At 40.4% G+C, this 14,579-nt stretch overlaps 2 protein-coding genes across 2 annotated transcripts; both read left to right on the top strand.

The window, feature by feature from the left end:
* The first annotated feature begins 1,223 nt into the window (after positions 1–1,223).
* LOC133152984 (V-type proton ATPase subunit d 1) lies at positions 1,224–6,193 on the top strand. The gene is made up of 8 exons (XM_061276989.1): positions 1,224–1,433; positions 1,834–2,005; positions 2,221–2,399; positions 2,508–2,587; positions 2,841–2,918; positions 3,168–3,344; positions 4,134–4,211; positions 5,106–6,193. The coding sequence occupies exons 1-8, from the start codon at positions 1,307–1,309 to the stop codon at positions 5,265–5,267; spliced, it is 1,053 nt and encodes a 350-aa protein (XP_061132973.1). The 5' UTR covers positions 1,224–1,306; the 3' UTR covers positions 5,268–6,193.
* A 624-nt stretch (positions 6,194–6,817) lies between these two features.
* Positions 6,818–10,467, top strand: foxr1 (forkhead box R1). The gene is given in 7 exon segments (XM_061276667.1): positions 6,818–7,028; positions 7,525–7,611; positions 8,801–8,970; positions 9,135–9,188; positions 9,300–9,427; positions 10,080–10,312; positions 10,439–10,467. Coding segments are annotated over 7 exon segments (912 nt in total).
* The last annotated feature ends 4,112 nt before the right edge of the window (positions 10,468–14,579 follow it).

Here is a 14,579-nt window from a genome sequence, read left to right as displayed (position 1 = left end):
CGCACACGCACACTCACACTCACACGCACACGCACACTCACACGCACACGCACACTCACACTCACACGCACACTCACACTCACACTCACACTCACACGCACACGCACACGCACACTCACACTCACACGCACACTCACACTCACACTCACACGCACACTCACACGCACACTCACACGCACACTCACACGCACACGCACACGCACACGCACACTCACACGCACACTCACACGCACACTCACACTCACACGCACACGCACACTCACACGCACACGCACACTCACACTCACACGCACACTCACACGCACACGCACACTCACACTCACACTCACACTCACACTCACACTCACACTCACACTCACACTCACACTCACACTCACACTCACACTCACACTCACACTCACACTCACACTCACACTCACACTCACACTCACACTCACACTCACACTCACACTCACACTCACACTCACACTCACACTCACACTCACACTCAATCGGCCTACCAAGCATGTGTTTGGGATGTGGGAGGAAACCGGAGTGCCCGGAGAAAACGCACGCGGGCCCAGGGAGAACATGCAAACTCCACACAGGGAGGGCCGGAGGTGGAATCGAACCCGGACCTTCCTAACTGTGAGGCGGACGTGCTACCCAGTGCGCCGCCAAACCGCCCAATCGATATCCAAGTCGTCTTAATTTTTGACAGCTTTCCAAAATATAATTGATCCAAACTGTTCCAACTTGAAACTTTTCATGTTATTCCAACCACCTTCTTTTCTCCCAAATTCCCAAGTGAAAGGCAGTTTTTGTGTTTTGTTTTATTCGGTACTTTGTGTATTTTTAATTCAATTCAACTTCCAAAATGTTGTGCTTATTCTGTCCCATCCATCCACTTTCTGAATCGGGGCACGGGAACGGGGAAAACATGCAAACGGCACACAGGAAAGCTGGAGTCGGAATCAAACCCCGGAGCTGCCGCGTTTTATTTAACACAATTGGGAATCATTTGAAAAAAAGAAAAATTCGTTCAGTCTGATCATTTGTAAACGATTTCTTGAGAAAATGCATTCTCAAAATTTTAACTTGGGAGCACTTTGTTGCTTCTATTTTTTCTTTTGCTTTTCACAATACATTTAAAATAAAGTATTGGCTTCATCTAGTGTACCTTTTCCTAAACGACAAGTAGGGTGAGCGGAAGCGCCGTATAGGCTGATCAGGTGACCGTCACATGGTTTAGTCAGCTGATGCTAATGCTAACGCTAAGCAACCAGGCAAACGATTCTACGGCCGGGAGATCTAACGATCAGACAAGATGCCTTTCTCTGAGCTTTATTTTAACGTTGATAATGGCTACCTTGAGGGCCTGGTCAGGGGATTTAAAGCTGGAATACTGTCTCAGGCCGATTACTTAAACCTCGTACAATGTGAAACCCTCGAAGGTGAGATTTATGTGAGAACCGTTCGCTAGCCGTGCAAGCTAATTACACGAATGACAGATAGATATTCTGGACACACTGACCGGATTCATTTACATTACCGATTAGTTGACGTAAATAATTTTCCGTCTTTATTTAATTTCAAGACTACCAATCTATTTGCTTTATTCGTTTTGGTTATTGTCATCCGTAAAATAGGAACTACAGTGCTACCCAATCCAATTCGTGCTTGCCTCGGTTTCGTTTCGCCTAAGCTCACACTTGCACGGCAACAAGTGTAAAATTAACCTTTTATTTTTTTTAAACTTGTTTTCTAAAGCCGCATAAATAACATGCAGTACTAATTAAATAAATAGCGACAGCAATCTCCCCCCGTCTCTCTCCCTCTCTCTCTCCCTTGCAGACCTGAAACTTCACTTGCAGAGCACAGACTATGGCAGCTTCTTGGCTAACGAGGCGTCACCTCTTGCCGTGTCTGTCATTGATGATAAGTTGAAGGAGAAGATGGTCGTTGAGTTTCGCCACATGAGGAACCAGTCATATGAGCCACTGGCCAGCTTCATGGATTTCATTACGTGAGGAAGTCCCTCTTATGTTGGAATATTTTGAACATTGACACAAGCTACTGAGTGAGGTCCAGTATAAGCTTGCATATTCTGTGTAAGAACACTAAATGCTGGACCATCATTGAAGTAGTTTGCCGGATTGTAACGGGTATCAATATACGAGGTGTTGCTGATGTGTGGAAAACCATTACTGATATGTTTTGTCTCTCTGGTGCTGGCCGCAGGTACAGCTACATGATAGATAATGTCATCCTGCTCATTACGGGAACCCTTCATCAGCGCGCCATCTCTGAGCTGGTGCCCAAGTGTCACCCTCTGGGCAGCTTTGAGCAGATGGAGGCGGTTAATATTGCTCAGACTCCAGCTGAGCTGTACAATGCCATTCTGGTGGACACACCCCTTGGTAATTGCCCTCTGACTTAGTCAAGTGGACATTAAATCTTCTTATTGCCTATTGCAGAACAGAGGGTGCATGAGGAACAATTCATTTTCTGTCTTGCTTTGCTTTCAGCTGCATTTTTCCAGGATTGTATATCTGAACAGGACTTGGATGAAATGAACATTGAAATTATCCGTAATACACTCTACAAGGTAAAACATTTAAAGGTGGTCAAACAATTATTTATTGCATTCAACTTTTAGATGGACTCAACAACAGCAGAAGAAACAACCAAGTATAGTGAATGTTTCGCACAATCAATACAAGTTTCTTGCAGATAACGTGTGATGTGTATTTGAGATTATGTGGTCACTAGTGAAGTTGCAATTTTTTCAATATGGTCCAATTCACAAGGTTTTACCCCTGACAGTCACTTTATTTGCTGTCTGTGTATTGTTTTCCCAGGCTTATCTCGAAGCATTTTACAAGTTCTGTTCCAACCTGGGAGGAACTACAGCTGATACCATGTGCCCCATCTTGGAGGTGAGTGTCTTGTCTTGTAAATTGAAGAAAACAGATTTAGTTGATGCACTTGCAGGTTGTTGTTTTAAAACCTCTTGACAGGGTGGTCAAGCGCTGATTATCCTAAGGAATAGCCCCAAATTTAGGAAGTATGAATATTTCAGGATTTGCTCTTGACCATGAAGCTTTGATTAAAGATGTACGTAGAGGCGTTTTACTTTAGGCTGCACTTTGCCTAGCTCTGCTCTAACCTTCCTGTCTTCGCTGCAGTTCGAGGCCGACAGAAGAGCCTTCATCATCACCATCAACTCATTTGGCACAGAGCTCTCCAAGGAGGATCGTGCTAAGCTCTTTCCTCACTGTGGCAAGCTTTACCCAGAAGGCCTTGCTCAACTGGCCCGGGCGGATGACTATGAGCAGGTCAAGGCTGTGGCTGATTACTACCCCGTAAGTCCTATTTTTTTCTGCTTATCTTCACAATAGGCCTGCACAATTTAGCTACCGTATTTTCTGGGATATAAGTCGCTCCGGAATACAAGTCACACCAGCCATCAAATGCATAAGAAGGAAAAGACATATATGTCACACTGGAGTATTAGTTATTTTTGGGGGCAATTTATTTGCTAAAATCCAACACCAAGAACAGACATGTCATCTTGAAAGGCAATTTAAAATAAAAATAGATTAGAGGCAACAACTGGCTGAATAATTGTACGATATGCTAACGTTACATGACCCATAAACAACGAACTGAAAAGGTAAGGTGCCTGTTATGTTAACATAACATATTAAGAGTTACTCAGATAACGATAGCATAAATACCATGCTAACAAGTTTACCAAACCATCCGTGTCACTCCAAATCACCAAATCCAATGAAATCTTCACCCTCAGTCACTTTTAAACAACTCCGGAGATAGAAGATGCGACACTATCGCTTCTACGTCGCTTACGTCAGACTCCTCGTCAGTTGAAGTTCCAATTATTCCACAGGCCTAGAGGGCCCTCTTGTGGTTTAGTCTGGAAATGACATAACAATGTGTTAATAATTTCACATAAGTCGTTCCAGAGTAAGTCCCAACCCCAGCCAAACTATGAAAAAACCTGTGACTTATAGTCCGGAAAATACAGTATTTATTCTCTGTGAAATGCGTTTGAGCAGCAAACACCAACTTTGTAAATCTGTTTGCGGGCATCCAATTGCTCACTTGGGCATGTTTGTTTGTGTATTTTTCAGGAGTACAAGCTGCTGTTTGAGGGTGCTGGCAGCAACCCAGGCGACAAAACACTGGAGGATCGCTTCTTTGAGCATGAGGTGACAAAAAAAGAGCAATCACTTCTTGATAAACAGCTTTAAAATAGGACTGCCCGTCCAATTTTTAAAAGCATGTTTTAGATGTATCGCTCGTCCAACACACTTGATTCAAATGATTAGGATCATTATCAGACTTGTGCAAAACTTTCTGATCAGCTGAAATAGGTATGTTGACGGAGGAAAACATCTAAAACTGTCAGAATAAGGACTCTCAAGGACCGGCCTTGGGCAGACCTGTTAAAATCACATGATTTTTTTCAACCTTGTGTGATCAAGTACCGTATTTTCCGGACTATAAGCCACACCTGATTTTAAGCCGCTCTAGCAAAAATTAGGGGAAAATCTTGTTTTGTTCATACGAGCCGCAATGGACCGCAGGTGTTTTAATGTTTGATTACCATTTGTAAGAGAATATACACAAAGAAGATTGTCAAGAAAGAGATGGTTCTTTGGGGACGCATACCTTTTATTAACATAACATTTATTGACAGAAATGAAGGAACTCTGCAAACATAAAAACAGGTATAAATCTCAGCGACGACCATAATAAACTTAATGTGCAGCGAACACTAGCAACACAAGTTTTAAGTTATTGAAACTTTATTTAATAACAGTTATTAAATTATTTAGTTATTTAACCCATCTAGATGTGACTACCATGACATAAAAGCTGGAAGGGATTGACAATAAAGCTGATTTTGACTTTTGATTTGAGACACATTTGGTTTTTTTGTGTACTGTTGTTCCCCAAAGTACTAAGTTACCGGTATGTGCCAGGGCTCTGTAAATGTTGGGAAGACCCAATAAATACAATCACTTTGAGACATGAATGCTGAAGTGAATTATGTACTCTTTCAGAAATCACAACTGACCATGTCATGCGTATGTTTGCAGGTGAAGCTGAATAAACTGGCTTTCCTTAACCAGTTCCATTTTAGTGTTTTCTACGCTTACGTCAAGCTGAAAGAGCAGGAGTGCAGGAACATTGTCTGGATTGCCGAGTGCATTGCCCAGCGGCACCGTGCCAAGATTGACAACTACATTCCCATCTTTTAAGATCCCTCCCACACTTTGCTTTCATCCAGCCTCATGTCATGTCCACTCCTACCTTGGTGTTAAAGCATCTCATGCCACCATGCCAAGCAGCCTTCATTCTTTAGTTTTGAGTGTTTGTTGGTCCTAAAGAAACATGCCATGACCCTTAGTACAAGTCTTCATTTCATTGGTGAAGCACCAGTTATAATTAAATGCAATGTACTATATGGTATTCCTTTATCTCATGTGTTCTTTATGATGCCTGGTTGTGGGACGCATCTTTCGTAACAACCCCAAATTTTAAAAATGGTAGTATGTAAATCTTTCAGATAGATATCCCTGTTGCCCTAAATAAAATCAACAGGAGTCTGAATTGATAAATGTGTATAGTCAAGATGTCCTTTATTTATAAAGCAAATCTAATCAATCCATCCTCTGGGATAGTTTTCATCCCAAGGCTCACTAACAATTGAAGGTGGTACCCTGTAGCATATGTTTGAGTTTGTATGTTTGTTTCACTGCAATCAGTGAAATGAAACCAACACAATTACCGAAAACATTCCATTAGCCCTAGTTGTCAATGTTTTTGTTATGGGCAAGGACCTGTAGGAATGGCTTATCGTGTCTGTGTGTGTGTCCCCTTGCCACAAAAAATATGTACTGAGCGGAGAGTTAGTTGCTACATGCTCGCTGGCTAACTTGAGTGTTGTTCGATATGAGATGTGCAATAGAACATGAATTTCCATTCTGCATCAAATCTGTTGTGTGATAAGATTGAGCTTTCGAATGATGCTCATTGTTGTAAGTAAAAGATATAACTATAAGAGATATTTAAAAAAAAAAAAAAGTGTTTTTCCATGCTGTAAAAATTGCATTACTGCATATGATAATGTTTCCTGTGAAGTGTGTTGTCAATGTGACAAGAAAAATAAATGAATAAGATCCTATGCACATTGTCAGTGACTGGCAAGACTCATGCAATTGATTTATTAAAGGAATGCTCTAATTTATGTTTGGAAAAAGTCAGTTTCACTTTAGCTACATTAAAAAAAAAATTAAAATGAAGATTTCTGTTCATTGTTTTATTTAGGTTCTGACAGGCTCTAAGAATAATGGTCCGAAAGTCAGCACATAAACCTGCTTGGTTCCTTTAAGACACATTTGTCACAAGTAGAACAATGAGAATAAATGCTTGTTTGTATGAAAGGTTTGACTGGTGACCAGTCCACCATTCACATATACCGTATTTTCCGGACTATAAGGCGGAACCTAAAAACCTAAAATCTTCTCAAAAGCCGACAGTGTGCTTTATAGTCCACCTTATATATGGTGCGCCTTATATATGGACTAAATTCCTAAATTAAAACTGGCCCGAAGCATTGTGTCATGAAATCAATCATAAGTGGCCTGCTGAAGACTATGAATCATGAATCAAAAAGACTATGGATCATTATTTTGTGATTATAAAGTCATTTGTTGCATCTGAAGTTGAAATAAAAAAGATAAAATGGAGAATGATTTGATTCATAATTCAATGGTGCTAAAAGGAAGTTGTGGTTCAATTAAGAGCAATGAGCTGCAGCTGCAGCACCATGCATTAGCCTCTGAGTTTGTTTAAGAAGGCCAAAAGCAAAAGAAATCATTCTTTTCAAGGTTTGGACATGACTTTTAAACTTCACACCCAATCTCGACTCCTTGACCTGCACTGCTCCGTAGGTCTGACAGACTGGGACATGGACCAGGAGCTCAAACTGGCAACAACTACTGATCAATTTTGCCATGGTGAATATTTAAAGTCTTCTTTGGTTTCAACTCTCGAGTGGCCACTTGTCTTAACTCGCCATCAAAATGAAGGAGAGAATTAAGTGTGTGTGTGTGTTGCTCTGGTCTTGACATACTTTTGCGCTTTTTCTCAATATATTTTACATATGGACAAAACTACATTTGGTACAGCAACCAAACAACAAAGTGATACCCTTTTTTAATTTTTTTATTTTTTTTAAAAAAGTGTTCATTTAAAATTCCACTGAATGCTTGGACCAGATCTGGATAAAAGTTTATTTAATTTTGCTTGATCTTGTCATTAGATTTTAATATGTTTATGATAAATGAAGATTTTTCCCTCTCTATTTAATGTTTACTAAGCCTCATTAAAATAAATACATTCCATAACATACATTGGCTCAAGAAAGAAATAATGAATGTGTCAGAGATAAAAAAAAAAAATCAAAGTGCAATCTGACAGCTGTGTGCCTTTTTTTTTGTTGTTTACCTCAAGATGATGAACTTGATGATCCATATGTGACGCAGAGGACTTTGGCCTCCCAAAGAAAAGATGACTTCATTTGGTATGATGAAACATCTGGTGAGTGAAGTTTTTACTCTTTTTCTTCAATCAGCAAAACTTAGTGAAGTGTTCCACCCCTTTTATATGGACACCTTGAAGCAAGGGCCATCAAACTATTTGAATCTGAGAGCGATTTTGTGCCTGCTGATATGTGAAGAACTATCAGTAGCACATTTGCTCAAATTGTTTAATGATAATAGTGGGGATGTCATCGGGGCTGGGGAAAAACATCGGTTCAGTGATAAAGAAATGTCTGCCTCGAAACAAGAAGTATGGCTAAGAGTAATTGGAATGATCGATTGGCTAATCAATCTGAAAAATACTTTTTGGTGAAATTTCTTAATAAATAAACAAATGTGACAGCTGATCTGAATAATTCATGACATAATATAAAGACACTTATGTTCACAATTGGTCACAATAATTAGGAAGATAAATACCAATATGCAACATTATTTTTACAATCGTTTTCGAATGATCACTTAAAAACATTGCTCATAAAAAAAAAAAAAAATCACTGATCTTTTTTTTTTTTTTAAACGGCCCTGGGGTCTACTTATCTGGTCCTTGGGTGCTATCATGTTGGTGACCCCTCCCTTAAAGCAACAAATAACAGGATTGTTTTAAAGCAACAATACACCAGGGGTCACCAAAGGTTTTCCTGCCGGCATTTAACCCCCCAAGCACGGAATCAGTAGCCTGTGGGCCTACTCTAAAAATGATTCACCAGTGAGGGGACATTGTGATTTTCTAGCTATGTTTAAATGCAACATTTGAAAAGGTAAACATGGACAAATTAATGGAATGGCTGCAAATAAAATTCTATTTTTGTGCAAAACCATTAAAAGCAGTTACATTAATAAAAACAATTCAATAGTGATGTAAATAAAATTGATTTGATTTCAGAAGTGCATACCCAAGTGGTTACCCTGGGATTAATGAGTAACCATGAAGTAGATGTCAGTTTCAAGTTAATCAGTAAAAATTACATTAATCCAGTGACACTTTTACGTGCAAATGATTAGAAACAAAGATTATATAAAAAGAGAAGTTTTGGCTCTACACTGGGACTGTAATTCCACTAAAGTCAATGGTTTGTTCTAGCCCTTGCCAAATGTGTGCATAATTGTAGTGTTTTCAGCTAATATGTACAGAACAACAAACAACTTTTTAGACATGACACGCCCTGCCAATTTTCTTTTGTTAGACACCTTTGTGAAGCCAAACCCGTGGCTCCTAGTCAATCCTAACATTGCCTGTCCCATCGTCTACGGAGAACCCGCTGCAGGTCAACTGAATCACCAAGACCGTTCCGAGGAACCCCTAATTCCAATGACGTGTTCGCCAGTCGGAGAACAGCAAACGTCATCTCCTCAGGTTGGAAGAATGTGTGTGTGTGTGTGTGTGTGTGCGCGTGTGCGCCATTTAGACAGTACTATATAAACATTCCAAACGATGCCGTTGCAGAACAGTATAACAAATGATCAGATCACAGATAGAATGAGATTAATGCAAATATTTTTTTTTTATATGACACCAAGGATGCCGTCTCATGTCAGACAGCACAACGCAAACGCAAGGGGAGAACCCCAAAGGTTTGGGTGAGGACATGGGGTCCTAACACATGACTTTGCCTATCTGTGTAAAATGGCATGTTCCTTAATTAAAGAAAGTCCCACCTTAAATTAGCATCTGTTTGTTTGCAGGACGATAAATCCTTGAAGCCAGGATGTTGGCCTCGGCCACCAGTGAATTATTACATCCTCATTGCTCTGGCACTTAAAAGCAGCCACAATGGGAGCCTCAAAGTTCAACAGATTTACAACTTCACCAGGTCAGAAAATGGCTACCGTATGTGGCAAAGAAGGTACAAATGAAAGGTTTTCATGTCATGATTTTCAACCACAGTTGAGACGGAGTGCAAATGTAACACGTTTTTAGAAGCGGAATATCATTTGCAGGCATTTCTTTGCCTTAGTTGTCATCTTCAGCTTTCAGTGTTAAGGGAGTAAAACACATGCTCTCATTGAAGAAGATATTTTTTTCTTCAACAATTTCTCCTGACTCGCCATTGAGGTGGCACAACTATCGTGTGATCGATTGCTTTCCTGTATCGATGGTGGCAAAATCCCAAAATGAAAGGCAATGTAAACAGCATGTCAACAAAAATGCGCAAATCACTTGTTATAGTTTTAGGTTGTAGTTTTGGGCAGAAAGTTGAGAAAAGAAAGGGACTTGCATGAATGATCCAAATGATGCTGCCACATAATTATGGGGAACTGGTGCAGCATTGGGAAGGAGGCTGACTGCAAAGGGTTCAACTTAATGTTTTTACAAATGTTTGAATTCCTTTACATTTTGTTAACTGCAGATAATCTATTTAAAATGTGTGCCAACGTCAGACTTTGATTTCAGGGATTTTTAAATATATTGTACATTGGACTTCACGCAACTCAAACCCCTTTCTGTTCTTCCCCAATCCCCAGAGAACACTTTCCTTTTTTTCAGACCGCTCCTGATGGCTGGAAAAACACAATTCGCCACAACCTGTGCTTCAACAGCAGCTTCCGAAAAACCTGCAACCAGATGTGCAGGGATGGTAAAAGGAAGTCCTGCTTTTGGTACCTGACTCTAGAAGGCCAACGCCGACTGGAGAATGAGCTCCGCATGCTGCCGGCAGAATCTTTAAAGCAGTTGGAGAGAAGCATGTCCCATCCAGGTGAATGTGATCAAACTACACTACGTAAAAGTGTTAGATTGGTGAAAACAATTAATGGGGCTGAAATTGAACATGGTGAAGATGTCATGACCAATCTGCTTTTTTTTTTTTTTTTCTTTATTGCAGATATAATTGCAGAAGTTCTTGGAATGTGATTGCAGTTATCAACGATATAAACAAATAAATGGATGCAGAAATGCATGTTCCCATTTATGATATATGAATATTGTTTGGCATTTTGAGGCTCATATTGATTTAAATAGACATTATACTGTCTTTCCTAGGCAAGGCAAGTTTATTTGCATTGCATAGCGCTGATTGTTGGATGTTCTTGCATAATCAAGAGTGTGTTGACTGCCACTGGAGTCGATTAGGCATTTTAGTTTTAACCATTTTGCCGCAAATTGCACATGTCTAGCCACAACGCATTCATTTGGGTTGGGAGCAGGATTTTGTTTTATTTCGGCTAGTAAATTCTCACCATTCATCATTTGATTTTATGCAGTTATCACATGACTTGCAGAAATGGGTAATGAGATGAAGCAAATGTGCTTATCTAGTCCTGCCCTAATTTCATCCAAGAATTTAAATCACTAAACTCCATAATTACACTTTTATATTAATATTTCTACCACAAAACCAAAAGTGACATCCTAAATTGTACTGTATAGTTAAGTTGTGTGGTTCCTTTTTTTTTTTTTTTTTTTGTCTTACTGTCCAAATGATCAGGATTCTCAAGTTTATAAGAGTCTTTATAATCCAAATGTCAGAAATCGCGATGAAGTCTTTTTATCTAGGGCAATGGCCCTGCTTAGAATGTTAGTCGTAAGTCATAAAAACTCACAGTGCGTTTCATCATGTTGACACTGGTATTGTTTCACTAATGATGAATTATGGACAGCTTTCCTTCCAAATTGATGCGGCTGTTGAACTGATTTTCAAGAAGTGTCCACACTCGTGCATTTCATTACAGTAGTAATAGTGGTCCGGATCAATATCTTCGTTAATCTTGGATGGTGAGTTATTTCCAAGTTTATGTTGTCTTAACGTGCAGCGAAATCCATCAGTTCTTGCAGTTTACTTGGTGACAATTTGATCGTAGCATGAGCTAGCCTCATGGATTTTTTTCATCGGGCTTGACGCACCTCGATTTGTGAATTTATTCAACTCCTCCAGCACGCTGATCTGGACCGGTCTGGTATTCTCTGACGATGAGCCGTTTTTTTGTTTTTATGATTTTGCAGTTGGATGTCCAAGTCCCTTGTATCTTCCCTTCTTTCTACAGTTGACGAGCTTACCAAGCAATGAATGCATTTTGTTTGCTGTGATTCATGTTGATACAAGCATTAGATCCCTTGAGATTTTTTCCCCCTCTTTCAATAAAACAATTTTAACTTTCTCCTTGTCAATCTCAGTAGTACGACGTGGTTGTCGCTGACCCAACCATCGGTGCCGTGACTCCACCCCTGGGAAGCAGGGGGCATGAGTCCACATTTTCGATATCCAGTGTTATGCTTTTTGATAAGAACTCCACCATTTGCTGTTCCACGGATCAGTTGTCCTTCTCATCCACATTGAGTCGGCGTTGGTTCGAGGTGAGACATCTTCAGCCATTGCCTAATCCTTCACAAGATTGTTCTTTGACGCTGTCATTCTTGGATTTTTGTCTATAAAAGTTGGAGCTTTTTCTTATTCTTTTTGTTGTCACAAAGTACACAATCCGTGCAGCCTGATTGTTTTCGGTTTATCATTTAGTTTGAAGCTGTGTCCTTGAGAAGTGGAGATCCCCCGACAGCCGGAACTGAACAAGTGCAGAGAGATCAGAAGGCACCTCATGTTCAATCCATAGACGCTAGAGATTAATGCATATAACATCCATACATCCATGAGTGCTTAATCGGCCTACCAAGCATGTTTTTGCGATGTGGGAGGAAACCTTGTACCCTGTGAAAACCCACGCAGGCACAGGTAGAACATGCAAACTCCACAGAGGGCCGTGGGTGGAATCAAACCCGCAACCTCTGTACTGTGAGGCAGACGTGCTAACCAGTCATTCACTATGCTGCATTGATATAACACACTGACAAAAACAATCAACAGCAGACTATTGTTCAACCACCATTTTGTTTTTTAAGTTTTGACAACGGAAAGTGACAGACTTCACACATTGGTTGGGAAGGCAGTGAGGTATGTAGAATTAGCTGAGGCAGCAGTTTGATTCTCTGTCAGGTTCAGATTGAGCTGTTCCAACTGTTAGACTGTGTTGCTGTGGGGGTGTTGCTGTAGCAACTGTTTAGTGGAATGAATTTGAGTCAAGTTCCTCTGGGATATCAGGAGGCTAGCGAGCAAGCAAAAAAACTTATGTTTGAGTGCAAAACAAAATTGGCTGGAAATGCTTGGGTGACCTAATGCGCATCTGTGTGCTGGAGAAAAGCTCCATTCTTGCTGTTGGATCAAATAAGATCAGAGAGGTAGCATACATAGGCTATTCAACATTTGTATATCCACTGAAAAAGACAAATACACACGTCACAATTGAATATTTAATAATGTCAAAATAACTGTATGAAGTGATGATTTTGAAAAATAAAGGTGCTTGAACAGACTAACCAAACACTCCAGGGCCAAAAACAAAAGATCCAAGTTTTGTTACACGAGAGCCAATGGCAACTGTGCTGCCTATTAGGTGTTTGAGCTCCCTAGAAGGTAGTAAACCCCTTTTTATGTGGGGCTAGTGAGCACATAATCAACATCCATATCTAGAGAAAGGAGGAGAACATTTGTTTTGCTTTGTTCACTTTTTTCTTTTTACAAAAAGAGGTTTTGAAATGTATTTGGTGGACTGCATTATAAAACTGGCATTGAGCATGTGGAATAGTGCTGCAGTTTCTTTTATGTTGTCAAAATAAAGCACACAAATTGCACTTGTGTGTGTTTATTTAAACATATATATACCGTAATTTTCGGACTATAAGTCGCTCCAGCCATAAAATGCCCAAAAATGTGAAAAAAAAACATAAGTCGCTCCGGAGTATAAGTCGCATTTTGGGGGGCAATTTATTCGACAAAACCCAACACCAAGAACAGACATGAACGAGCAAAAACAGGCTAAACGATACGGTATGCTAACGTGACAAACTCAAACGAGGAGCTGAGAACGGGCCTGACGTAACATTCAGTTATTTAAAAAAAACTCTTTTGTCAACAGTGCCGCGCCGCAGTTGATTGATTGATTGAAAATTTATTGGGGAAATTCAGGCCCCAGCAGTATCCATACCACAGAGTGGGTATACAAAAGACACAGATGGCATGAGCGCCACTCAATAGGCTCTCATAAGGCTGCCACACAACGGCGCCACAAAGAAAGTCAGAAAGTGCTCAAGATAAAAGCCATCAAAGCAAATCAAAGCTAAAAGACAAAGTAAAAAAAGTCACAGCGGCCAACCAGCACCCCTCAATACAAGAGAACGCCCCAAATCACACAAAATAGCCTCCACGGGGTCCATTGACAGGTGTAAGGGCAGTCCAGTTCAACGGCGCCCAATGAACCGTGGTCGGGAATCGGTGAAAACATCACAAAGCAGGCAAACGTGTGAGCAGCATCCTGGGCACCCAGTCGGGGCACGTGCAGATGGTCACCACCGGGCTAGCATGGCGAAAGTCGTTGGTTCCGACGAGCACGAGGGAGCGGACTCCCCACAGGGGTTGCGGCTGCAAGGCTAAGGCGAGGGACCCGGTCATCACTGGCCGGATAAGTAGGAAGCCGTCGTAGAGTTACGCCGGTCTCGACCGATGATCCCGGTCCCAGGAAGAAAAAATAAATAAATAAAATATGCGATCCGAAGAGATACCGAGGTGCGGTAGAAGGCACCGGCATCGCCGAATGGACAAAAAGACAAAGAAAAAGGAGAAAAGAAGGAAATAAAGAGGAAAAGAGAGAACACTGCTGGGAGGCAGCCACTCACGGCGCCATACCAAGAAAAAAAAATTCAAATTATTCCACAGGCCCATACAACGATATATAAACTATATTTTAAATAACTATCACATAAACAACAATATTATCAAACCATTTGTGTCACTCCAAATCATTAAATCCATCGATTAAATTTCTCTTCCTTTATGTCATTCTGGTGACAGAGGACATGTCCAGAGGATATGGCGCTTTAAAGTGTTAATTACTTTATTTGATTTTTTCTCTCTATTTTTCATGTTTTGAATATGTTCAAGATAAAGATATCAAAGCATGTGAAGTGATCAACTATAC

The sequence above is a fragment of the Syngnathus typhle genome, linkage group LG4 (genome assembly GCF_033458585.1).
Source record: "Syngnathus typhle isolate RoL2023-S1 ecotype Sweden linkage group LG4, RoL_Styp_1.0, whole genome shotgun sequence".
Lineage (NCBI taxonomy): Eukaryota > Metazoa > Chordata > Actinopteri > Syngnathiformes > Syngnathidae > Syngnathus > Syngnathus typhle.
This window is presented reverse-complemented; position numbering and strand designations above follow the sequence as displayed.

Excerpts from the sequence above, each read along its gene's own strand:
- LOC133152984 (XM_061276989.1), top strand. The coding sequence starts at position 1,307 with ATGCCTTTCTCTGAGCTTTATTTTAACGTTGATAATGGCTACCTTGAG. Across the intron at positions 1,434-1,833 it reads ACAATGTGAAACCCTCGAAG|ACCTGAAACTTCACTTGCAG; the intron begins GTGAGATTTATG and ends TCTCCCTTGCAG. Across the intron at positions 2,006-2,220 it reads AGCTTCATGGATTTCATTAC|GTACAGCTACATGATAGATA; the intron begins GTGAGGAAGTCC and ends TGCTGGCCGCAG.